General features: G+C 50.8%; 1 protein-coding gene across 1 annotated transcript in view; it reads right to left on the bottom strand.

Annotated features, from left to right (window-relative positions):
* Positions 1–14,557: 14,557 nt before the first annotated feature.
* The window catches only part of LMX1A (LIM homeobox transcription factor 1 alpha), a 47,419-nt gene continuing 35,527 nt past the window's right edge, over positions 14,558–26,449 (bottom strand). Inside the window, exons 5-10 of the mRNA XM_071435639.1 lie at positions 22,985–23,217; positions 18,020–18,189; positions 17,409–17,486; positions 17,237–17,306; positions 16,948–17,121; positions 14,558–16,340 (exon numbers count right to left, since the gene is read on the bottom strand). Of these exons, the coding sequence (XP_071291740.1) occupies positions 16,180–16,340; positions 16,948–17,121; positions 17,237–17,306; positions 17,409–17,486; positions 18,020–18,189; positions 22,985–23,217 (886 nt within the window). The 3' untranslated portion in view covers positions 14,558–16,179. The remainder of the gene's footprint in view (positions 16,341–16,947; positions 17,122–17,236; positions 17,307–17,408; positions 17,487–18,019; positions 18,190–22,984; positions 23,218–26,449) is intronic.

The raw sequence follows: 26,449 nt of genomic DNA, 5'->3' as shown, positions 1-26,449 counted from the left end.
TGAATCTTGTCCTGGTCAGTTTGACAAGGTGCCCCTTGGAAAAGTGATGGGTGTAAAACTGAGATACAGCATGGCTGTGCCCCTACCCCAGGGACTGGCCTAAATATCCCCATCCTGGTGTTTTCCTGAGCTTTTCAAACTGATCAGCCTGTTTAGCCTAACCAACACAGATCTCACAGGCCTGATTCTGCCTGGAATAACTCCTGGAATAACTGGTTCTTCCCCACCCCAAATTCAGCTTTACTGTGTGGATTCTGGGCAACAGGGAGCACATGGGGATGCTGATGTGGAGCAGCAAGGCTTTTCTTCTCCCCCAGGCACTAGTTTGAGAAACTGGTTGAAACCCATTGAAAATGAGCCCTGTATGAGGGGTTTCAGCAATTTTCCAAGCTGCCCTGCTGCCCCAAGGTGCAACCCTTTGATTGCCATGGAGCAGGCAGGGGAGCCCCCAGTGCTGCTGAACATTCAGTGGGTGTGCAGTGGGAAGGTGAGGGGTGGAGGGGCTGCCATCCCTCTGCCACCTCCAGGTAGCCCCAGGCCAACAGCAGCTTGCCCCAAGAGACTTGGGAATGCCAAGAGTTCAGCAGGAACCTCGGGGGGAAGCTGTTTTTACTTGGACTGAAGTGCATAGCCCTGGGGAGGGATGGAAAGCTGTTCAGGCATGGTTTGTGCACAGCAAAGCTGGGATTTCTGCACAGTAGCTAGTCTAAAGCTAAGCTGGACATGAATTAAACCTAAAGCCATGGCCAGTGGAGTCATTTCAGCCCAAATCCAGGCTCTGTGCTTCCATGGCTGTTTGTGGCTGCCCAGCTGGGCTCTTTTCAGTCATCTCAATCACATCCCCCTCCAGGCATCACCACCTCAGCTGTTTCACAGCCACCACTGCCCCCGAGTGTGTCAGCAGCCCCCAGGCTGTCTGGGATGGAGGTGAGGCAGACAGGTCACCAGCAGCACCCTTTGCTCCCTGAGGGCAGGTTTGGGCTGGGCTGATGTGGCAGCTGGACATGCAGAAATCCCCAGGGCGCTGGTGTGGTTCGCACTCCCAGCAGCCTGTCCCTGAGCAGATTTTTGGAAGGTCACTGAGTAATACCTTCAAGCAGTTCTGCAAGCCTCCCCCTTGGCCCCAGGGTGCAGCTGGAGGTGACCAATCAAGCTGGTGTGTCATTCCTTAGCACTGCTCCAGGACAGTCCAGAACAGAATGCCAACCTTCTCCATGTACTTCCCCCTGCTGATGGCTTCCTGTTGTTTTAATTTTTTTTCCAACTTTACCATTTCACAAGTCCTTACTAAACAAATTTCTGCAAGCTCCTCATTGCCCATCAGGAGGGACAAGACAGGTCCTGAAGACTTTGCTTCCCTTGCTTCTGAAAACTTCTTATTTTTTGTACTTAACCCTTTGTTCCCAAGATGTGATGCTGACCAAACTAGACCCAAGCAAGGATGGCATTGCATTGCACTGGAAAAAAAGCCCAAAACCAACACAAACAGTGCTGGACCCAAACTTTTCCTTTGTTCTCTGCTTTTGGCCACTCTGAGCCACTCACTGCCATCCCCCATGCAGCAGGTACCTGTCACAGAAGACACTTTGTTCACGTGTTGGAGGCCAAGTTCTAATCACTGAATGTAATAGGGCAAGATGAGTGATAGATTGACACAATTAATTTCCATGTTCTCACTAGTAACATTGATTTTAGGGCACTCAGTCTTTACAAGTCTCTGAATGCAAGGGAAAACTTGGCTCTGATCTGTTCAGTAAAGGTCAAAAGGGTGCTCAGATCTTCCTATGGGAGCTCAGCTGCTCAAATGCCCTTCAGGGCTCTGATGTCTGCCCCCCTGTGAAGCCAGGAATTGCCTCTGGCTGCATTTGCTGAGGAAGAGCCCCCTGAGAAGGTTGTGTGGACACATCCATGGTTCTCCTTGGACACTCAAGGCTTCCCTCAGCCTGTCCATCCACAGAGCAGAAGCAAAGGTTGAGTTCCACTGGCTGTTGATCTTCTAAAGACCAGCTCCAGTGCCCAATCCTTTTCCATCTCCCCTAACCAGGAGCTGATGTTGGCCAGCCCTGTGATTTGTTCCTGCTGTGATGGCTCTTGCAGCTCTCACCAGCACAATGTCCACCTGTCCTTCCCTTCCTAACCCAGCTGGAAGGACACAGATCCCACAAGAGCAGTCATGGAGAACCAGTCCATGTGGGTGAGAGAAGAGGGGGAGAGAGGTTCCATGGGGACTTTACACTGCTGGGAGACACTCAGAAACGAGCCAGTCAGGAGTCTGCTCTAGCCCTGCTTGTGGCTACTCTGGTTGTGTCCTGATCCATGGCTTGGGGACTCTAGGGTGGGATCTGGCCTGATTTTTCTCCTGGCAGAGAACTCCACAGCACAGTGAGTGGTGCTGTTAAAGCAGCCTATGAAGTTGGTGGGAGGGTGTTGAAGCAGCCCAAGGAGCCTGGTTTCATGGCCCATTTTGGGGGAAACCAGAGTTCTTTAGCAGATTGTAACAAAGGGAGAAGGAGATTACTTTCAAATCCAGCCTGGCTCCTTCCTCAGAGCATCCAGCACAAGATCCTGTATAGTTGATATTTTTGCCCCCGATGAAGGAGAGGATGATGAGGAGGACTCTATTTTATTAGAAGGTTAATTAATTCCTTTATTATACTATATTATTCTATACTATATTACATTACATCTAAACTGAATCTGCCAACACTCCACTGCACTCATCTCGTGACTGTCCCCCAACAGTCCCAACACACACACATGTAACACTTGGTTTTGGTAGGCCAAGGAAACAAAAAACTTTGGGTAAACATTTCTTATATTTCATTTTACTTTTGTACAAACACAGCAAATGAGGTAAGAATTGTTTTGATCATTCCCTGAGGCTCAGAGGATGTGAATCCCAGAAACATTCTTGGGAAGATCGCGTTGCTTTTCTCTGCGAGGAGAAACACGGCAACAACCCTGGGCTCACCAAAGCTGCTCCCTGACTCCATCTTTCCCCATCCCCAGGCTGCCCCATCCTCTGCTCTGCACCCCTCCTGCGTGCCCAGCCTTGGAACAAAGCCTGTCCTAAGAGAGGCAGCCCTGAGCGAGCAGGTGAGCGCGGCCCGAAGCAGCCGTGCTATGCGCGGCATCCCCGCGGATTCACCTGTGCCGCCCAGACAGTGCAGGATTGTTTGGAGCAAAACACTGTGCAATCAAGTGGAGATAGCAGAGGCAATGGGGTCAGGCAGGCTGCCTGGGGCATCTTTCATCTCCAGCTTGGGGAGGTGGGGTGTAAAGTGCGTGCTGGCTGGGCCCGAGGTGGGCTCAAAGGCGGCCTTGTTCTGCCAGCTATCTGCCATCTCTCTGATGTCACACGTTTCATTCGGGCAGCTCACTTCAAAGGCCCCCTTCTCCTGCTCCCTCCCTCCCTTTCTCCCTTCTGCTTTGGATTTTGTTATTGGAGGGATAATAGCCCAGCTTTCCAAAAACGCGTATTGCTGTACAATTAAAAAAAAAAAAAATTAAAAAAAAAAAATCAAAGATTCTCAAAGAGCAGCTGCTCAAGTTAACCCAGTTCAAGCAGGGCACGGCAGGGATGGTCACCAGGAAGCCATGGTCTCTCATTCTCCTTCCCAGCAGCAAATCTAAACTTATCCTGGCTGTGCAGCACCCCAAATCCTCCTCCACTGACAAGAGGCTCCTCTTTATATCTCCTTCCACCCTCCATTTGGTGCAGGTCCCTTTGCATCCTGGCTCCTGCCACCCACACGTGCAGCTCCTATCAGGGTCCAGTTTTGGCCAGAGTTTCTAACACCCCCTGCTTGAGCCACATCAAGCAGCACCTCAGCAGAGCTGTGGCATCAGGACAGGCAGCATCCAGCTCCAGAGCCCTTGCTGGGTGCCTTGAGGCACGTCCTGCAGGCGGGAGGCCAAAATTCCAGCCAGAATAGCAGCCACCATGTGCTGGCCATGCCAAGACAAGACATCTTGCTCAGCTGCAGCCTCTTGTTGAACAACTGTCTCTCTGCCAAGCTACACAAACTTGTCCAACGCTGCACAAGAGAAAGATGGCATTTCAAAGGGCTAATAAGGCTCTGGATGCAAGCTGCCTACTGGGAAAATGTGCATCCCAGTAAGTGAAGCCTAAAGAGCAGAACACATCCAGACACAGCCAAAATAAGTACTGGGTGACTTCTGGTGTTTGAGTTTAGAGAGTTTGGCAAGGGCAATTTCAAGCTTTTTTCCCCCACAACTGGAAGCTATCCAGTATAGCCAATCTCTTCCTGCACACACCACGCTTCCAGAAGCTGGGGATTTAGTATCTGGGGGGGGGAAAGCTGTGGGAGGAAAGGAGTGGAGGGTGTGCTGGTACCCAGCAGAGGCCCAGGGATGCTGGACAGAAGCTGTTTGAGCTGCACCACATCAGCACACCCCTTCACACGGCAGCCACTTCACCACATGGACATCTGGCAGCTGTTCCTTGGCTCACCTCCTCGCTGGGGCCATCTCAGTTGTGGTGACAGCAGTGGGAAAAGGTGCATCAACATTCAAATAAAAATATGAGAAATTCAATAGAGAGAAGGAGAAAATCATGTCAACTGCACACCCATCAGCCTGCTGACCTGTATAAGGGTGCCTGGGCCTCAGGCCATAACTTTTCTAGATGGAGCCAAGCCTGCCTGTAGGGCAGCTGGCAGCTTGTCTCAGGGGTGCTCTGATCCTCAGCTGCCAGGCTGCAGCCCCTGAGGGGCCCCCAAATCTCCCTGGCTTCTGCTCCCACCCCCAACACCCTGCCCTGGACAGGCAGGAGCTGAGATGTGCTGCTGCCCTTCCTCTGCCTGGAGCCTGCTGGGGCACCTCCAGCCCCACCATGAGCATCTCCTTATCCCCCACAAGGAGAGGGGATGCAGTTTGCATCCAGGAAGCCATTCTGAGGCCTTGGGGAACCTCATGGCAGAAATCCCTCGAGGCCATTCCCTAATGCTGACAGCTGGGAGAGGGCTGAATGCCGGCAGTGTGAGCAGCAGCCTTTGCTCCCCATCCTGAGCATCCACAGGAGGATTTAAAGGACTCACAGAACTTACTGGCAGGTATTAAAAGTTCACTGGGGCTGTAATAGCAATCTGTCAGCCTGCTGCTAATCCGTCTTGACAGAAACTTTATAAGAAGCTGAAGCGTGTTAAATAGTCCTGGAGTTTAGGCAGAGCGAGCACAAGGAGGGTGGTTCAAAGCAAAGGGTGTTTCCATGGACCTCTGACCAAAAACCCACGGACCAGCTCAGGATTTGACTCCTTAAATGTCTTCTCTGGAGGAGAGAAAGGAGAGGCATGTTTGGAAAACCCCGGAGAGCAGCACCCTGAGCAGGTGAGGTGCTGTCCCATGGGCAGCTGGGGCACGGGCACAATAGCGGCTCTGTGCACACGGAGGGGTGCTCAGGGCCACCCTCTGATGCACCTGCACTCACCTCCGAGTCAAGAATGCAAATAATTCCCATCTGCAAATCCTGGGAAAGCCATTAGAGTGAAACTGGATCCGCTGGGCCCACGAGGGAAGGTTGCCTGCACATGGCCGCGGTTTGGGGACGCTTGTGTCACCCGGGTGTGACAGAGCCCTCAGCCTGGGCTGGCCCATACAGCTGTGGTTTGTGTCCTCCAGCCCACAGATGTGAACAGACAGGACAACCAGGTGCAGCTGATGCCTTAAGTTGGGGTTTTCATATTTTCCAGATTCTGTACTGCATTAGTTTATAACTCTGAACTCCATATAAAGTGTTGGCCAGTTCTCCTCACAGCTCAGTCACACAGAACAATCCTTTTCCAGCCCCAGAACCGAGGGCACCGCTGCAGCTTCAGGCCCAAAAAGTGCAAACAACAGGGAATGGAGGAGAGCAAACTGGGAGGATGGGACTGCATCACCTGAAGCTGGAATTGGACAATGAACCCCAATTTGGAAATGGACCAGAACTTAGAAAAGTGTGAAAACTTGTGACCCAGGCTCCATTTTGGATGTAGCCATGACTGGGCTCTTGCTCTGCCCAAGGTGTATCCTGTGAAGGCCTTTAATAAATCCCTGCTTTATTCCTTTAACAAATCCCTACTTTATTCCTTTAATAAACCCCTACTTTATTCCTTTAATAAATCCCTACTTTATTCCTTTATTCAGGGGGTGTCTCCTAGGACAGCCAGCCTGCTGCAGGGGTGTCACACCAGTTACCCAGCAGTGCAAACCACGCTGAAAGCACAGCTCAGAATAACAGGAGTGCACTGAAGGGCAGCTTCCCATGGCTCTCCAGCAGAATTTGAGGTGCCAGGTGCACTGTAGGTTTCATTAGGGACCAGCAGCTGAGATGCCACCTCCAGTGGGTTCCTGCACCAGCAGGGCTGCAGACATTGCTGGGGCAGGTTTGTGTGTGCTGGCACTGCTCTCAGTGTTCCCTGCAGTAGGTTGGCTCTGGAGCAGATGGCAAAGTTTCATCACCATCTCTGCTCTATTTCCCATGGACCTCCTAAGAGTTTTGCCTTGTAGCTGAGAGTCCTGTTCCCTCTCTGAGGCATCCCACACTCCAGCAGGAGCAGTTATTATTAGGGTGACCCAAGACTTGCTCACAGGAAGACTTTTGCACTGTTAAACTCTCAGTGAGAGCCTGCAGAGGGTTTTTTTTCAGCCTCACATTCACCACAGCTTGCTGCTGAAAGAGGGACGGAGGGCAAGGCTTTTAGCTAGAAAGAAAACTAAAGGACTTTTAGCACCCTGCAAGGCACAGACACCTGGATCAGAGGAAAATAAGTCCAATAAATAACAGCACACCTGTGACCATGTTCACAGGGGTCTTAGGATGAGGGAAGAGATGAGGATCTGACTCCATGTTTCAGAAGGCTGATTTATTATTTTATGATATATATTACATTAAAACTATACTAAAAGAATAGAAGAAAAGGTTTCATCAGAAGACTGGCTAAGAATAGAATAGCAAAGAATGATAACAAAGGCTTGTGGCTTGGACTCTCTGTCCAAGCCAGCTGGGCTGTGATTGGCCATTAATTAGAAACATCCAACATGAGACCAATCCCAGATGCACCTGTTGCATTCCACAGCAGCAGATAACCATTGGTTACATTTTGTTCCTGAGGCCTCTCAGCTTCTCAGGAGGAAAAATCCTAAGGAAAGGATTTTCCATAAAAGATATCTGTGACACACACCCAGCAGAGAAGGGTGAGCAGCAGCAGTAACACATCTCCACTCTCCAGCACACCACGTGTACTTGTGGGTCTCAAATCAGCTGAGCAAAACTCCTGGGGTTCCTCCAGCAGAGAAACCTGTTGGCCAGAAGGACTCAGTGGCAGCCCAGCTACTGGGAAGCCTGGTCTGCCATGGCTTTGTGAATTCCTCTGGTGGGCAGCCACAAGCCTTTCCTCACACCTCACCTGCAGGTGCGACATCCTAGCAGGGCTTGCCAACATAATTCCAGCAGTCCAGCGAGGGATGTGCTCCCACTGAAAACTCCCCATGGAGCAGGACAGATTCATAAATCTCTTCGGCATCCCTTTATGCAAGACCCAGAGAAACTTAACCCCCAAATTATTTTGGCAAGGAGCTGACAGTAGCTTAAGCCTTGCCTGAACAGAAAAGCAAGGTGGGAGCATTTGCTGAGAAAGAAAAGAGAAACACCACTTGCCTTGCTGGGAATGCAAGGTGGGACCTGTAAATAGCAGCTAAAAAGGGAATATGTGCACTTGGGTGAAAGTTTGAGTAAGCTCATGACAGATGTCAGCAGCAAGATGCAGACCAGGTAATCCACTATAAATCCCTGAATGCTCAGGAACTTCTTGTGGGAGTTTCTATTTTCTCCTATTTTCTTCTATTATTTTCTTCTATTTTCTTCTATTTTCTTCTATTTTCTTCTATTTCTATTCTCTTTCTAAGGTGCTTCTTACTAATGAAGCACCTCCAAACAACCACAGAGGAATACACAAGTTTGTGCCTTTTATTTTTTTTTCTTTTTTTTTCCAAGCTCCACTTGGGGGCTTGGAAAAGTGGGACCTGTAAATAGCAGCTAAAAAGGGAATATGTGCACTTGGGTGAAAGTTTGAGTAAGCTCATGACAGATGTCAGCAGCAAGATGCAGACCAGGTAATCCACTATAAATCCCTGAATGCTCAGGAACTTCTTGTGGGAGTTTCTATTCTATTCTATTCTATTCTATTCTATTCTATTCTATTCTATTCTATTCTATTCTATTCTATTCTATTTTCTTTCTAATGTGCTTCTTACTAAGGAAGCACCTCCAAACAACCACAGAGGAATACACACGTTTGTGCCTTTTTTTCTTCTTTTTTTTTTTCCCCAAGCCCTGCTTCCCCTCAGCCCGTTGTTGTCATCGTCTTCCCCTGGAGCAGAGCTGCTCCCAAGAAACCAGATCCCCCCAGGCACAAAGCACCTTCTGTGCTGGCCGCGATGCTATCGGGAGGGGCTGGCGGTCAGGCAGCACCTAAGCTCGGGTGGCCCGGCCTTTTGGGATGAAACAAGACTCCTCCTCCTCCTCCCCCAGCACGCTACAGCTTTGAGGCCATCGCGGGGAGCACTGAAAATGCAGCATCTCCTTTGCTTGTTGGTATTTCAGGGGGAAGCTCCGGCCCTGGCTGACACAGCTCTGCACCAGGTGCTTCTGTCAATCCCTCCAGCACTGCCACAAACATTTGTGAGCTCCTCACGAGCTCCTGGCTGGAGGTGAGCTGGTCATACCAACAGCAGATTTTTGTTTCGAGGCAAGGAAAAAGTAAGCAAGTCAAGGAAACAGCTGGTAAACTGCAGGAATAATCAATTAGGAGGCAATTTCATCATTTTGAATAAGCTTGCTCATAATTAAAAGCCTCCTGAAGGAAGTGATTATGCTCTAATTGATGGGAACTGGAAAGCCCAGGGAAGAGGCAGAGCAATGGTTTGTACAACCATTGCTGGGGCACAGGTCTCACTCACCACTGCTGCCCAGCACGCTGCAGTGTTTTTGAGGATGGCACCTGCCCTCAGGCTTCTTCATGGCTCCAGTTCCTTGCCAAAGGCTCTCTGATGTTTCTCTCTGGGTTCATTGTCCTTTCCCCATCTCACACTCCCAGGTAGCCCATCCTGACACGGGAAAGCCACTGGTCCAACACCAGCCACGCTGCCCCCCTTCCCTGCCACTGTGTGCAGATGGCTCAGCCAGCTGGTGCTGAGAATTGGCCCCATTTCTCACAGCTTAAATCTGGGGACCCAAACAGGCTTCCAGGTGGTTCATGGTGCCTCTGCTTAGGCCTCCTTGTCAGCCATGGTGGGACTGCTCCTTTTGTCTTACAGGGAAGTGACCACCCCCTCTTCCCCAACCTCCCTGCTCCCAGCTAACATCCCTTTTCTATCTCAGCCACTGTCCTGTGACCACCATGTCCTGCCTGAGCTTCCCATCCTGTCTCCAGCTCTGACACCCCAGCTTTGTTGAAAAAGCAGTTTTGGCCCCGTGGGATCAGGCTCCATGTGCCCCAGCCCCCAGGTCTTCTGCTGGGATGTCACCGCTCCTTCCTCACCCCTCCGCCCTCTCCAGGAGGAGACAGAGCAGCCAACAGTCAGTTATAGCTCCTGGCAGCTCCAGCTAATCCTTTTGGAAGGGTTTCACCAGCCTCCTCTCCCCAGGCTCCTCAGGGGCTCTCTGGTTACTTCCCGAATACCTCCACGCACTCGGCAGCAGAGCCAAACCCTCCAAGCCTGGGACACCAGTGTGAGGTTGTCAGGACAACACAAGCAGCCACCCAAGGCACAGGTGCTCCGCTGCATCTCCAGTTCCATGATCTCATGCTGCATTTTCCAGGCAGTCCCAGCCTCTCTGAGCAGAGTTGCTCACTGTTTCCCCTCTCCTCCTCCTCCTCCCTGTCTCATGCACAGCCCTGGGGCTCTCCGTGCTTGCATGTTATTTTGAGCTGGTGTTGAGCACAGACTTGTTTCCTTGCAGATGCTCTTGGGAATGTGCAGAAAAAGCCTAAGGCTTGGTGGATACCTCCCTGCACAGCCCCTCCTCTCCCAGGCAGATACTATTGCATCTGTACTGCAAGGAGCAGAGGTGAGAGAGCCAGAGCTGCTTCAGAGCCCTGAGCTGAGATAGCAAAGCTCAGTTCTCCAGAGCACTGCTCTTGTCTGGGGGCTCTGAGAGTCCTGAATAAGATTGGTCAGGAGCAACTGGTTGGGGCTCTTCACCCCACCCAAAACACAAACTAACAGGTATTGTAAATCAAAGGGGAGAGAATGATGCATCTGACTCCATGGATATCAGTAGGCTAATTAATTACTTTATTATATTGTATTATTCTATACATCTAAAACTGAATCTGCCAAGCACTCAACCCTGCTCACACTGCACAGAATCTCGTGACTGTCACCCTCAGTCCTGACACACACACACACACCTGGCCCTGATAGGCCAAGGAACCAAAACACACATATAATAATTATTCTATTCTATTCTATTCTATTCTATTCTATTCTATTCTATTCTATTCTATTCTATTCTATTCTATTCTATTCTATTCCATTCCATTCCATTCTATTTTCCCTGACCAAACTGGAATGGAGGAATGGAGACAAGAATTTGGCCAAGGAAACAAAACATCCTTGCTTTGGATAAACAATCTCCATATTGCATTCTACTTTTGCACAAGCACAGGTGCAGCAAGTGATAAGAATCGTGTTTTCCCTTTCTCTGAGGTTCAGAGAATGTGAATCTCAGAAATCCTTGGGAAGAATTGTGCCTTGCTTTTCTCTGGGAGGAGAAATGTGGCAACAGACAGGGCTGTAGGGCAGAGCCTTTTGGGGTTCACCACCAGCTCCCCATCACCCCCTTACCTCAGGGATCACCTCCTGCCACAGATCCACCCTGCCCCAACCGTGATCCAGCCCAGCAGGCATCCCTCTGAATGAGCCCCCTGTTCCTGGGGTCATCACAGGGGAAATCTGATCCCCTCTCTGAAGCAGCAGCTCCCAGGGCCTGGGGCAGAGGGAATCTGCTGCTCCTCACCCAAAGTGCTGTGGCTATTTGATCACTCCGAGTGTTTTGACATGGTTTGCAGTTGGATACGCTCGTCCCCAGCCTGTGAACTTAGAGCTGCCAATCAGGCAGGCACATGTCAGCCTCCACAGCCGTGTCTAGGAGGTCTACAGCTAACAAGATAACCTTTTCATGGCCAACACAGTTGCCACTTAGAGGAATGGAGACAAGAATTTGGTCTGATCTCCAACAAGATAAGCAGCTGTTATTCACCTTTTTACACCTGAGGAGCTTCTAACCCTTTTCTTGCCTTTCCATCGCTAATCTTTGTCGTTTTATAAAGAGGTTTTTTTGTTCCTTTTTCAAATAAATTTTCCGTGCAGATGACCAGCAGTGGAGGAAAAGCAAATGCAAGTAACAGCTTTGGACAGCTGGTGTTACCTGGGATCTTGCTCACAGACATACCATAAAGCCAAGGCTCTGGTCCTCAGTGGTTTGAGCCCTATCATGTGTCACAAGACAAGCGTTTTCTAATGATGGGTGACATTTAGTGCCCAGAAGAGTGTCAGTGTAGGTACCAAAACATCTGGCAAATTATTTCACACTGGAAAGGTGTCAGGAGCAACCAAAGCTTTGGCATTTTCCTACAAAAAAAAAACAAAAACAAAACAAAAAAACAACCCAAATCAAAAAAACCCACCAAAACCAAACCAAAACAAAACAAAAAACCCAAAAAATCAAACCAAACAAAAAAAAAAAAACAAAACAAAAAAACCCCAAAAAAACCACAAAAAAACCAACAACAACAAAAAAACCCAAACAAAAACAAGCAAAAAACCCCAGAATTTGTCACCTCCCATGTCCAGTTCCAGGAAAGGACCCTGTCTATGGATTCCTTGGGATCTGGGCCCTCTCCACCTCCTGCATGCACAGAGATGACCCAGGGGTGTGGACACACAAGAAATTCTCCTGCAGGTTCTTCTCTCCTAGGCCGTGCCCACACCACACCAGAAATCATCCCCAGACTCCCAGGGCAGCAAGAGGCTGCAGAGCTGGCCCTGACCTGGGCTTCCCCCTGTGTGTGTCCCCACTGCACCTTTGCTGGGTTTGGGGGCTCCTCCTGCCCACAGCCAGTTGGAGGGAGCCAGCCCAGCTCTGCTGACTGCAGTCACATGCTGGCCCAGGGCACTCAGAGCAAGGCAAGGCTCCAGCCCTTCACCAGAGTTGGTTTTCCTAGACAGCAAGGTCACATCCTTCCAGGAAGGTTGCTTGCTCCAACTCCTTTGTCTGTGCACTACAAGTCTCCAACAAATACCTGAAAACACCAGCAAGGCTCAAATACCCAGCTGCAAACCCAGCCAGCTCTGGCCAATGCCATTTTGATTTTCATTCCAGGCTGCATCTGCCACGAGCTCCTGAGCTGCCCATTCACAAAGAGCAAGTTAATTAACATAATATCACTCAGAGCTGGCTGCCTATCAGTATCATCTAATCAGTGCCCTCAACTGACAAGTAATCTCTGACTTGATCTCTCCTTGGCCAGGAGCAGAGCCTGAACAGAAGCAGCTTTGTTTGGAGGCACCAGAGACACAAAGGTCAGCTCCCAGCCCGGTCCTGGCATTGCCCTTGCCTTGGAGAGCAAGGTAGAACCTGTGTGCACGTCAGACCTTGCTCTTTTCTTCCTGCCTTTGACAAAGGGGGAGTCACCTGTCCTAGGGAGCCACTCCCCAGCTGAGAGTGGGCTCAGACACGGAGCACAGCATGGCAAAGCAGCCCCACAAAAAGGGGACAAAGCAAGGGACACCTGACAACCCACCCAGCTGTCACCTGCCGTGCAGTGACTCCACCACCTGCAGGAGATAAGGGCCAGCCAGTTTTGCTTTGGCAGGATCCATCCACACCCTGAAATAAGGAGCAGGAGGATATGAAATCCAGATGACAGGAGGACCCACATCTGCTACTCCATGGCAAGATTGCAAACTGGGCTCATGTTTGGCCTGTGTCAAGCCCTGGGCCAACTGGCAGAAGAACAGGGTTAAAACCATGAATTCTCCTGATTTTGCTCGACAAAAATCTGCCCTCATCCATAATTCTGATCCTTTCCCAAAATTACATGCTCTATGTAACCATTTTATACATATACTAACATTTGCATCAAGAGACTGTTATTATAGGGTGTCACTACATTTTTTGCAAGATTTTTAAAGTAGGCAACCAGTCTGTATGACATGGGGGGTTTTATTTGGGGGAAGCAATTTAGCAAGTGTAAATTGGCAGTTGGGCTGATGAAAAACCAGGCTGATGCACCTGAGCATTTTTCAAACAGGAAATAGCTGTAGGTGGGGAAGACAAACCTTTTATCTTTAAAACATTAATAACAAAACCCCACAAATTTAAACATGATGTTTTAAGAAGTATCCAAGTGAGAGGAATTTTTGAGGCAGTTTCAATAACCATTAAGGGAAACCTATTTTACATTGCAAGCCTGGGTGGTGTTAACCCAGCCATTGCCTAGAGCTGATCCTACAAATCATGCTGGTTTCATGGGCCACAGCAGCTCCTCCACACCCCCTATAATCCAGATCTGCCCTCTTTTCACCAGCCAAGTATTTCTCCAAGACCACCAAGCCTGGTGTTAGAGAAACCCCCAGCTGTAATTTCCCCAATCTGTCCACCACAAGACAAGTCCAACCCCTTTCCCTGCTGCTGTCTTGAGACAGAGCAAAACCCCAAACCAACCCAGGCATCCAGGCTGTTCTTGGGCTGCTCTTTATTTCACACCTCGGGAAATAAAAATGACAAGTTTTCTTCTTACAGTCATGCCATTTTAGACTTTTTTTTTTTGCAGGTTGGAATTAGAAAACATTTCCTAGCACAGGAGCTGCAGAGCAGGGACTGATGATGGGCAGGAAGGAGCAGACCTTGTTTTGAACAACAATGTGGATCCCCATTTGCTGGCATATTTGTGGAACCTCTCTGTGTCTGGGAGCTGTTGTAAGAGCAATTCCCTTTGGGAAACACCCACCCACACCTTTAAGGCAGTCCTGATATAGAGTTGCTCATGGTCCAAACGTGGAGGGCTGGGGTTCATGAGGGGCTGGGCCAGGTGAGAGCTTGGTGAAGACCCCCAGAAAATTCCTCTCTGCCACCTTGGGTGGGAGCCAGAGACAGCTGTCTCACCTTCCAGGACACTCCAGGAGCCAGTTTACTTCCAGACCACAGAATATGATGAGGCCCTAGTACAGGTTGCCCAGAGAAGCTGTGGATGCCCCACCCCTGGAAGTGTCCAAGGCCAGGCTGGATGGGGCTTGGAGCCACCTGGGATGGTGGAAGGTGTCCCTGGCCATGGCAGGGGGCTGGAACTGGATGGTCTTTTAAGTCCCTTCCAACCCACACCATGATGGGCTCTATGATTCTGTGAATATTTGATATCAAAAACCCATCAAGCAAAACCTTCTCAACCTACCCAAGACCTTGCTTCCTTTGGAGTCGCCTCAAACCCTTCCCTCTCCCAATCAAGAGGACACAACCACACAAGAAAACACCAGAAAAAAAATACCAGGCTTTTCTTTTTTTTTTTTTTCTTTTTTTTTTTTTTTTTAACAGAGAACTTTTTTTTGTCTTTTTTTAATTTCATCTGGGTGCGTGATTTCTGACAGTGCTGTCAGCACCTCCCGCCGGGTCAGCCATCTCCAGGCCCTGCTACATTCAGTGTCAGACAGGATGGCAGTGACCAGCCAGTGTTTTGTTTTGAGCCTCACAGTCACTTGCACGTCTCTCTCTACGGGGTTGTCGCTTACATCGTTTGTGAACAGCAGCACAAAAGGACACAACGCATGAAAACCAGAGTGGGGATGAGCTGAGGGCCACCTGCAAGCTCCACCCCAAGCAGAACTCCCCCCAGGTCCCCCAGGGATGAAAGGCAGGGCTGTCCCTCCTTTCTGCTTCCCCTGAGGGGGGGGGGCTTGGGCTGCAGCGTTTCCCAGGGCCAGGACACCAGCTCAGCCCAGCCTAGCACCCAGGCTGGAGGATATGGGATGGGGTCGCTGCTGGGGGCAGGCTGGCACCTGCTGGGGAAGGAAAAGGTGATGTGGAGAAGCATGGCTGAGCTCCAGTGGGCTGGGATCCACCAGCTCCAGCACGCCCATGCCACACAGAGCCCCTGGACAGGTCCAGCAGTGGGGACAGGACATGACCACCACGCTGTCCCATCAATCTGCTGGCCAAAAGCAGGTTCTGGAGCCAGCTCTGCTCTGTGTTTCAACTGCCCCTCGAAAACAGTGGGGCAACCTGAGAACAGCGAAAATAACCAACCCCAAACCCCAAACCTGTTGCCTGAAATGAACTGATGCTCCTTCCCTGCCACTGGGCTTTTGCAACCTAAAACATAACGTTTATAAAAAGTAAAATTATTTCCTCTTATAACTTAAGTGCATTGAGTATTTCCTTAAATATGGTTCACACTGAAAATAAAGTTACTTTTGCTGTACAGTAAATTTCTGATAGACTTAGAAATAAACTTTTTTTGTTGATACAATCTGGCAGGTGTGGCCGTGCAGTGCTGCACTCCCAGCCACACGGCTCTGCACGCACACACGCGCGTGCCCACACACACACACATCCACACACACAGCCCCATCCTCAGGGACAATGCTGGGGGTTTCTAGCTCTCTATATTCACATGGGAACATCTAGCTTAAAAAGTCCCTACGTTTAAGCAGCGGGCACTCAAACTGGTTGAGGGAACAGAGGGGAAAAAGCCCAAACTCTGCAGTGACAGAGAGTTCCTCTCCTGTTTCCACAGAGCGTTGTCAGCTTGTCAGATTTCAAAGCCCAGCTGATGCTGCAGGCTTTCCCCACGAAGATCAGCAGTTTGCTCTTTCTAAAGGTGGGATACAGCGCTGGGATGCTCTTACAGGAGAATCCCCCACCCCCTGCCGAAACGAGAAATTCGTGTCCCTCGTCTGAAATTTGAAAATCCACCAGCCAGCTGCAAAAACCACTCCTGTCCCTAATCCTAGGCTCCTAAGAGAAACATGAAACTATGCAACCCATAACTTAACTCTCTCCTTGGGAATCCCAAGCTACAACATTATTTGACAGCATCCCAGCAGAGCTGCTCCCCTCCCTCCCTCCCTCCCGACCCTGGGAGCTCTGCGGCCCCTCCTGGGGGGACCACGCTGGGCTCAGGAGGTGAAGTAGGAGTTCTGCATGGAGTACAGGTGGTCGATGGGGTTTCCCACTCGTGCCTGGAGAGGCCCTGCATCTGCTGTGCCCAGGAAGCAGTCCCCCAGGTTGCTCAATGAGGTATCATCGCTGTCCAGGTCGTGGAAGAGGGGCTCGGCACCTTGGGAAGCAAGGAAGGGACAGGAAGGGTTCAGAGCCTGCTCCAGCACCTCCACAGTGCCTGCTACCCCCAGCTTTTCTAGTGATGCCTTTGGATTTCAGCTGTGTGTTTTTCAAATCTTGCACTGCTTCAGTGTATAGCTCTGAACTCCATACAGAGTGTCGGCTGCTGTCCTCACATTTTGGTCAGAAAAATGATCCTTCTGGGCCTGAAACTCAAGGACACCCTACAGCCTCAGGCCCTGAAAAGTATGAACAAAAGTGAAATGGAGAGGAGCAAATGGGGGGAATATGACTTCATTACCTGAAGCTGTAATTGGAGGATTAACCCCTGATATGTAAATGGACAAATTTATAATTGTCTGAAAAATGGCTGGACCATTGTCCATCTTGAGTGTAGCCCCTTGGGGAGGCTTCATCTATCTACCCTTAATGTACCTGAAGGCCCTTCAGTAAATATCTGCTTTTATTCTTTTGTCTGGCCTCTGGTTTTAGGTCAGCCCTAAAAGGCATCAGTAGCACAAGGCATTTAGGAGTGAGGCGACCCCACCACAACCCAGCATCTCTTTGAAGGTGAGAGGGCAAAGAGAGCATCCCCAGAGCCCTACCGTAGGGGTGCATGTGGTCTCCGGGCATCTGGGGCGGGGTGAGCCCCTGCCGGAAAGGGTCGGAGCCGTAGACGCTCTGCTCCATGCCCAGCAGCTGCTGCTGCGGCGGGGGCAGCGCCGTGTAGGGGTTCAGCATCCCCTCCAGCCCCGGCCCGCCGCCGCCGTTCGTCTGGGCTGCAAGATAACATCCAGAGAAGATCATTGGCTGCTGCTTTTTGGGCGGCTGAGCTCGGCTGAGAAGCCTGGAGAGGGCTGGGAGATGGGGAAAGCCGAATTGGCAGGGGGGTACCTGAGCTCAGGCGCTGCGTGTTCTGCTGGTCCTGCTGCTGCTGCTGCTGCCTCCTGGCGAGCTTCTTCATCTGGGAGAGAGGAAAGGGGAAAAACCAGAATGAAACCATGCCCTGGCCAAAGCCAGGAGGGAGGGAGCCGCAGCAATGGGTGCTGGCAGCCCTGGTACCCACCTTTGCTCGCTGGTTCTGGAACCAGACCTGCACCACACGGACACTCAGCCCCGTCTCTGCCGCCAGCGTCTCCCGCACCTGGAGAGAACAGGGACAGTGTTCCCTCAGCATGGCAATGCTGGGATGGCCCCAGCCAGGGGAGAGAGTGATGCATCTGACTCCATGGCTATCAGAAGGCTGATTAATTACTTTATTATACTATATACATTACATCTAACCTGAATCTGCCAAGCACTCACTCTGCTCACACTGCACAGACTCTTGTGACTGTCACCCAACAGTCCTGACACACACACACACAGTCCTGGCTCTGACAGGCCAAGGAAACAAAACACCATCACTTTGGGTAAACAATCTCCATGTTGCATTCTACTTTTGCACAAACACAGGCAAATGATAAAAATTGTGTTTTCTTTCTCTGAGATTCAGAGAACGCGAACCCCAGAAATATTTTTGGGAAGAATTGTGCCTTGCTTTTCTCTGTGAAGAGAAATGTGGGGCTGCATCTCAGCCCACTCAGCTTTTCAGGAAGGGTCAGATCAGCCAGGGCAAGGCCATGCTCAGCACCCAGCACATCCCCAAGAGCTGGCCATGGGCTCTTCTCCCCATACCTTCCTGCAGGGCTTGGAGGAGACCTCAAACGAGGCCTTGAACGCCCTCCGCTGCTGCGTGGTCAGGATGGTCCGAGGCCTCTTGGGCCGTTTGTGATCCTTCCCATCCTCAGAGCCCTTCCCCGAGGCCTGGCCCAGCTTGCAGATGCTGTCCTCATCATCACTTTTGCCTAAGGATGAAACAAAAGCAGGTCCCTTACAGAAAACAGGCGGCACACACCATCTCCAGCATGGTCAAAATAATGTGAGAGATTTAAAACAAGCTGGTGTTGGTGGGGATCTTGTTCTGAGTATGTGAGAAGCTGAGGTTTGGGAGTGGGGGAGAGCTACTGGCACTTGAAGCCTGTGACTGCTCAGCCAGCAGATGTGGTTTTGGGTTCTTCTTTTCCCCAACAGTCTGAGCAGCTGCAATGTGAAACCCTGGGACAGCTGATTTTCCCTCCACCAGAGCCAGATCTCTGCCTGCTTCACAGGAATTTCCAGCCAGGCCACAGCTGGGGACACATCTGGACAGAGTCACACAGGTCACATCATCCAGGTGAGGGGCCAGCAGTTGTCAAGGGCCCCTGTGCCCCTGGGGCTGTCCCCAAACCCAGGTGGAGACAGAGACTGGGTCCCTCTGCCCAGGCAGACCAGGCTGGGGAGGTCAGGGTGATGGGTGGGCAAGGATGCTCAGAGAGGGCAAAGTGTTAGCCAAGACCCCTCACCAACACCTCCTGACCTGCTCTACCATGGAGGACAACTCCCTTCAGAGCACAGACTTCTATTCATACATATAAGGGGCATACATATTTATTCATACATATAAGGGGCACCTTTCTGCCTGTTATTTCCTTCTTTCTGTGGAGTTTTAAATCTCCCTGGACAGAAACCCAGGGTCTTTCAGCCTTCACCCCTCAGGCACTCACTGTGATGTGCTGCCCCACTGCATTCCCAGGCACTGGGGTGGATCTCCCTGCTGCTCTCCACCACTCAGGGCAGGAACTGCTCCAGGAAAGTGGACAGTGCCTCTTCCCAGCTCTCCTCATTTACTGCACCTCCCCTGCTGATGACCTTGCTTGCTCAGCTGTGATGCAGGTTTGACAGCACCTTCCCTCTGGCTAGCTGTAAATCACTCACAGCCTTTTCCAGAAAGCTCCTTCAGTGTTCATCTGGGAATGGCTAATGGAGCTGAGGTGCTGGTTGGGTATGGATGGGGCTCTGCAAGGCTGTGCTTGGCCCAAGTCCATGCCAGGGCTGCCATGGCTGTGGGAGAGGGGGATGTACCAGGGAGTGTGAGCCTGGCTCAGGGTAATTCCTGGGGAAAACAGGCCAGGTCAAACCCCATGGCAAGGGCTAATCATCGATCCCACACAGCAGGAAAGCTTCAATCCAACAGCAGCCCAGGTGGGAATGAGGAAAGGCAGGAGCAGATCTCCAGGCTGAGGGGAGGCAAAGATCCCAGAGGAGCAGCTCTCAGGCATCAGTTACCTCTCCTCTCCACACTGCTGGGCCCTCTCCTGGGTTCCAGCCAGGAGCCTTTCCCTGTCAGTGGGCAGGGAGAGCTCTTTGTGCTGGTAGTCCCCAGAGAGCCAGGAGCTGGGTCTGGCCCCCAGGAACCAGAGCCTTGCTGCTGCTCCAGCTCCCTTCTTGCTCACAGCACACCCACGACATTCCCACACCAACAGGAAGGACAAACTGATGTTTCCTTGCATGTCCCAGCCCGAGGGATGCCACACTGGAGCAGGTGTGAGAACCCCAGTGAGGGAGGCCCAGGCTGTGGAGCTGATGGGGCTGAGCAGGGGCTCCTGCTGCTGCTGCTGCTGCCTCCTTCCCAGTGCCAGGTCCCTGCTCTGCCAAGCTGCTGGCTCTCCTGAATGCTGAAGGAGTTTAATTTTGATGGAAAGGTAGAGATTTTTACAAATCATGGGAGAAGGAATGTCAACTGGTCCATGAACCACCCAAGCATGAGGTCAGCACCCCACTCCTCTCCAGCCCAGGAGGGGCAGAGCCACAGGCTCATAGGCTCCATCAGGTCCATGATGCTCAAAACCCTCTCCAAGGGGGAAAACCCGCTCAGAGCAGCCTCTCCAAGCCCTCCCCCCACCAACACCTGCTCCCCAAATCCCTCCCAGTGTCAAAGGGAAAGAAGGAAAAGCGAAGCCGGATTTGGCGGGGTATTACTTTTAATTAACTCTCCCTTTCAAGCCTTTCCCCACTGAGGAGGGGGGAGAAATTAATGAGTGTCTGGGGCTGCCCTGACGTCACCTGGGAAGGGGCCGGGGCCACGGATCTTGTGGATATTGTGGATCTTGTGGATATTGTGGATATTGTGGGGCTTGGTGCCCCCGCTCCGACCTGCCGAGCCCACATCCCGCCGCCGGGGCCGGGACATTCCTCGCCCAGGGAGGATTTAGGGAGAGCAGGAACGTTAGGACGTTTTTAATTGGAAAGCAGGGTCCTCTTTCAGAGGGGCTTGTTTACTCAGGCTGGGCGGCGGAGGCTCGGGGGAGGCAGTAATTGAAGCGAGGGTTTGGGAGATTACAGACAACATATGGCTCGCTTTTTATCTCTGCTTTCTCATAAAGTGGCCCTTGGTGTGCGGGGGCCGGGGGCAGGGAGGGAAGGAGAGAGCCTGGGGGGCTTCAAAGCAGCCAGGGGGGGACAGGGAAGAGGCTGGAGGAGCTCATCACATGCTGCTGGTGAGGGGCATCTGGAGAGGGGACACCACTCTGCATCCCCTGGACACCACTCTGCATCTCCTGGACACCACTCTGCATCTCCTGGACATCACTGTGCATCCCCTGGACATCACTGTGCATCCCCTGGACACCACCCTGCAAATCCTGAACACCACTGTGCATCTCCTGGGCACCGCTCTGCATCACCTGGACATCACTGTGCATCCCCTGGACATCACTCTGCACCTCCTGGACATCACTGTGCACCTCCTGGGCACCACTCTGCAAATCCTGGACACCACTGTGCATCTCCTGGGTCTGGGGGGAGGAGAAGCCACCACACACTGAGCATCCACGGGGGATGCATACCTGGGCTGGTCCCTGCTGTGTCATTGTCCCCAATGTCCCAAGACAAAGCTGGGAGGCACCAAAAGCAGCCAGGGACAAGCTATGGGGTCTGTGGGGAGATGGCAAGGGCCGGGACCCCCCAGTCAGAGGCTGCCAGGCCATGTCAGGGGCTTTGGGTTGGGTTTCTGATCAGCCAAGGGCTTGCCTTGCCCTTTTGACTCCCACACTGGCCCTTCACATCCCTCAGGTCTCAGCTGGAGTTTCCACCAAAATAAGTCTTTCCCCTGGGGGTTTTTGCTAAGCTGAGGCTCTTGGTTTGGCTGGAGCTGCTGGAAGTGGGGCTGGACCACAGGCTGATGAGTGGCTGGGGAGGAAAAGCTCCCCAACCTTTCCCCAAATGCCTTTCTCCCCCACTAGGAACAAATCCAAACCATTGTGGCTGATTTGCTTTCTCTTCCTCATTGGTTCCTATTTTAACTGAAAAGGGTTTGTATATCCCAGAGGAAAAAATAGTAATTTTTCAATCAGTTAAGGACTTTCCCAGGGCTAAGGGAAGAGCCAGTGCCAGTGGGCTGGGTCCTCCTGCACTCCTGCCTGTCCAGATCCTCCAGTGCTGGACCATCACTCACCAGCTCCCCACAGCCACCTCCTCCCATGGAATCACTCTGATTTTTAAACATCACCACTGTTAATTGCAAGGAGGGAGGACTTTTTTGTCCTGAGCAAGCAGGGTTGCAGGGCTCACAGAGAACCCACACAAGCAGTGCTGCAGGACAGAGGGGCTTTCACTGCAGAAAGCAGACTTTCTCTCGATATTAAAGAGAAATACAGGCTTTGGGCAATTTTTCCTCCCTATCTATGAAAACCACCCCTATCCCTTCACAAATCTTCTCCCAGTTACAGCATTCCAGTGACAGAGAGCACCAGGCTTTGTTGTGTCCATGCTTCACACTTTAACAACACACTCCTAATCTTGATTTCTACTTTTTTTAAATCCAGTGCTTTGCTCCAGCAGGAAAAAGACAGCCCCACTTGCCCCCTACCACAGCTGCTGGCATTTTCCAGAGCAGAGAATTCCCAAGGTAAATCCTTTCCCTCCACAAAGCAGCCTTTTCCCCAGTGAGGGATTTTAAGGGGAACTGAGAGACTGCTGAGGAGCAGGGCTCTGTGGGGATGGTGTTATCCTGAGGATTTTGGTTAGCAGATCATCAGATCATTTCCACCCTCCCACTCCCCAGCGCTGGGCTTTGTCTTCCTGGGAAACATTCAGGTTTAATTTGCATTGAGTGCAGATAACATATTTTAATGCTGGTGATGCTCTGGGCAATCTAACCTGGCTGTGACACCCTGGCTGGAGCAGAATGCTGGCCCCCTGCCCACTTCCAGCCACAGGGCCACCTCTCCTGCAGCCCCCTTGGCTCTGCAGTGTCCCCACAGTGTCCCCATGATGGGTCAGCAGGCTGGCTCTGCCCATCAGCTGCTGGGGACACAAGGTTTGTAGGCTCCCTGCTGCCAGCTCATGTTTCAGCTCTGTGCCTCAGTTTCCCCTTGTTATTAAAAGGGGTGACTACAGCAGAAGCAGCTCCCTTCTTGTTCTCAGCCTTTCCGGGGACAGGAGCAGGGACAGCCAGGGACACTGAGGCACAGGGCAGGGACAAAGGTTTAGCTCAAGGTTTAGTCAGTGGCCAGCTCTCCCTCCCACATCTGGGGAAGCTGCACAGGCCAGGAGCACAAACTCCTCCAGAAATGAGCCTTATGAGGTGGGATGGAACACAGAGCATCCTCCAGCCCTCGCTGCTGAGCTCCCTGCTCAAGCCCTCACCACCGAGGTGCCTGGAGGACCTTACAGAGCTTATCCCCTCAGACCAAAGGGCAGAAGTTCAGGGCAGCGAGCCCAACCCTACCTCCAGAGCCCTGGGAGGGGCCTGGCAGCGGGACCAGCCAGGGAGTCCCTTACCAGAATCCGACAGAGCCGGGCTCACCAAGCTCAGCAGCTCCCGCTCCTTCTCGTAGTCGCCCTTACAGAGCAGCTGCCCCTCCTTGAGCACGAACTCGTCTCCCTTCTGCAGGCGCCGCTCGCAGACGCAGCAGCAGAAGCAGTGCAGGTGGTAGACGCTCTTCTGGGCGCGCATCACCAGCTCGCTGGGCGCCACGGCCTCCAGGCAGCCCGCGCACTTCACCGCGAACAGCCTGCGGGACGGACAGACCAACAGACACGGCTGAAGGCGTCAAAGCAGAACCTCTTTGCACACCCAGACCAACAGACACGGCTGAAGGGGTCAGCACAACCTCTTTGCACACCCAGACCAACAGACACGGCTGAAGGCATCAAAGCAGAACCTTTTGCCACATCCAGAACAACAGACACGGCTGAAAGTGTGAAAGCACAACCTCTTTGCACACCCAGACCAACAGACAGGTCTGAAGGGGTCAGCACAACCTCTTTGCACACCCAGACCAACAGACACGGCTGAAAGTGTCAAAGCACAACCTCTTTGCACACCCAGACCAACAGACACGGCTGAAGGCATCAAAGCAGAACCTTTTGCCACATCCAGACCAACAGACACGGCTGAAAGTGTCAAAGCACAACCTCTTTGCACACCCAGACCAACAGACACGGCTGAAAGTGTCAAAGCACAACCTCTTTGCCACACCCAGACACGTCTGAAGGTATCAAAACACAACCTCTTTGCCACTCCCAGATCAACAGACAGATCTAAAGGGGTCAAAGCACAACTGTCGCAGACATCTTTTCATTAAAAATCCTTTCTTAGGATTTTTTCCTTCTGAGAAGCTGAGAGGCCTCAGAAACAAAATGTAAACAATGGTTATCTGCTGCTGTGGAATGCAACAGGTGCATCTGTGATTGGTCTCATGTGGATGTTTGGAATTAATGGCCAATCACAGCCCAGCTGGCTCTCTCTCTGTCCGAGCCACAGACCTTTGTTGATTCATTCTTTTCTATTCTTAGCTTAGCTAGCCTCCTGAGCTGAAACCTTTTCTTCTATTATTTTTAATATAGTTTTAATGTAATATATATCATAAAATAATAAATCAAGCCTTCTGAAATATGGAGTCAGATCCTCATCTCTTCCCTCAACCTGAGACCCCTGTGACCATCATCACACACAACCTCTTTGCCACACCCAGACCAACAGACAGGTCTGAAGGTGTCAAAGCACAACCTCTTTGCCACACCCAGCCCACTGTCACGCCCTGCAGGTGCTGGGACAAGGCACGGGGCAGCCATGGCGGGGAGATTGTCACCGTGGTGTTTTATGATAAATCCCTTTCACAGGATTTTTCTCCTGAGAAGCCTCAGAAAAGAAATGTGAACAATAATTATCTGACTGCTTGGAATGTGCTCTGGAGGTTTGTTGTACTGGGGAACAGTCTCTTTTTCTATGTGTTTGTCCATCTGATGTGTCTCTTGGAATAAAGAGAGAACATTACCACGTGGAGAAGAGCACTTCTGATATTTTGCTTTCGTCTATGTAAGATTTGTGTGGACTGTGGTCAACAGCCCACAGACTATTGACCCTTTTGTCAATGGTCCAGAGTGGACCCAAACAGCCCATCCAGACATGGTCTCACAGAGATTGTTTACCAACAGGTGGATCTGTGATTGGTTCCATGTGAATTGTTTTTACTCAATGACCAATCCCAGTCCAGCTGTGTTGGACTCTCTGGTCAGTCACGGGTTTGTATTATTCATTCCTTTCTAGCTTTCTGATGTATCTTCTCTCCTATTTTAGTATAGTTTTAGTATATAATATAATATAAAATAAAAAATCAAATCATTGATTTATTTTATCAATAAAATAAAATAAAAAATCAGCCTTCTGAGAACTTAGGAGTCAATTCTCATCTCTCACCTCATCCTGGGGACCTGACAACACCACAACAGGGAGATGGATCAGCACAGCAGTGCTGTGTCACCCCCTTGGAGCACTGAGGGGCTGGGGACAGCGCTGCTGGCTCTCTGCAGTGACAGGGACGTGCTCTCAGTGCTGCACAGTCATCCAGTGCCAATGGGGGATGCTGCTTTTGGGTCAACTTTAGCAGTTTTGGGGCTCACCAGATGCTTACTGTAAATGTGGGCAAATGATGAAGAACCCGACGCCCAGAAAACAAAGGCATCAAACCCAGCCCAGGTAGCACCAGCACAAGACAGCATCAGTTCCACATGGGTTCTATCCAGTCAACTCCCCATTGTCACCTCCCTCCAGCTCATGCCAAGACCCAAGGAGATGCTGGAGACAGCAGTGGGGTCAGGGAGCTCATCTGTGCCTCTCCACTAGCACCCACAGAAAGTATCCTCACCCTCCCTCACCCACAAACCACCCCATCCCTCTGGCCCCATCCTCACTTGCACAGGAATAGACATACAGGAGTGTCTAATATATCATAAAAATCAGGAATTTCATAATAAAGATCATAGCATAAAAATCAGAAACAAATCAGGAATGTCTAATATATCATAAAAATCAGGAATTTCATAATAAAGATCATAGCATAAAAATCAGAAACACATCAGGAATGTCTAATAGATCATAAAAATCAGGAATTTCATAATAAAGATCATAGCATAAAAATCAGAAACACATCAGGAATGTCTAATAGATCATAAAAATCTCCAAGACAGCAAATCTGGGGTTAAGGCCAGTGCCAGACTGAAGACTTGATGTGTCAAAAGGAAAAGGAAAAGCTCAGCTTGTTCCTTGACATTGATGTGACAGCGTTTGAGGCATCCCTAATTAAACTGTTCCCAGGTTTCAAGACTCTGGCTCTAGACTTAAAAGCCAATAATAATAACAACAGCAATAACGCTTTAGGTTGGAACAGAGCTTTTCTTTCTCCCAGTTTAAATGTCCCTACTGAGAATGATCAATGATTTACAGCTTGGGGAAACTGAGGTGAGAAGAGCAGAGGTGGCAGCATCAGTGTTGGCTTCAGAGGCACCTGGAATTAGCCCTAGGCCCAGATATTTTCAGTAAATGGGATGACCAACAGAGATGTTTGAAGGTATCAAACCAGAACCTCTTTGCCACACCCAGATATTTGAGTTCTTGGCTTGGACATCACATAGAAAAAAAACCCCACTGTTTACCCAGCCTTGTCCGAAATATCTGTGGGAACTGGACATTATTATTCCCCTGTCTTGGTGACTTTGGCCCAGAAAGAGAAGTCAAAAGTCAGCACATATCCTGCAGAGGTTACCTCCGAGCTTTCAACCCCATCTTTTTTTTTTTTTGGCTGTTCCTAAAACCCACATAGGAAATGTGCTGAACTAGCCCCGTTCTGAGAAGCAGAGGACCAGATATATGCAAAACCCTCATGGGAAAACCACCAGAAAATGGGGATTGTTTGCAAAAGTGCTTTCTTCCTCCCAGGTTTTTCCCAAACAGTGTTGGCAAGC

Source organism: Agelaius tricolor, unplaced genomic scaffold (assembly GCF_023055355.1).
Source record: "Agelaius tricolor isolate 1412-34295 unplaced genomic scaffold, bAgeTri1.0.p SCAF_11, whole genome shotgun sequence".
NCBI lineage: Eukaryota > Metazoa > Chordata > Aves > Passeriformes > Icteridae > Agelaius > Agelaius tricolor.
This window is presented reverse-complemented; position numbering and strand designations above follow the sequence as displayed.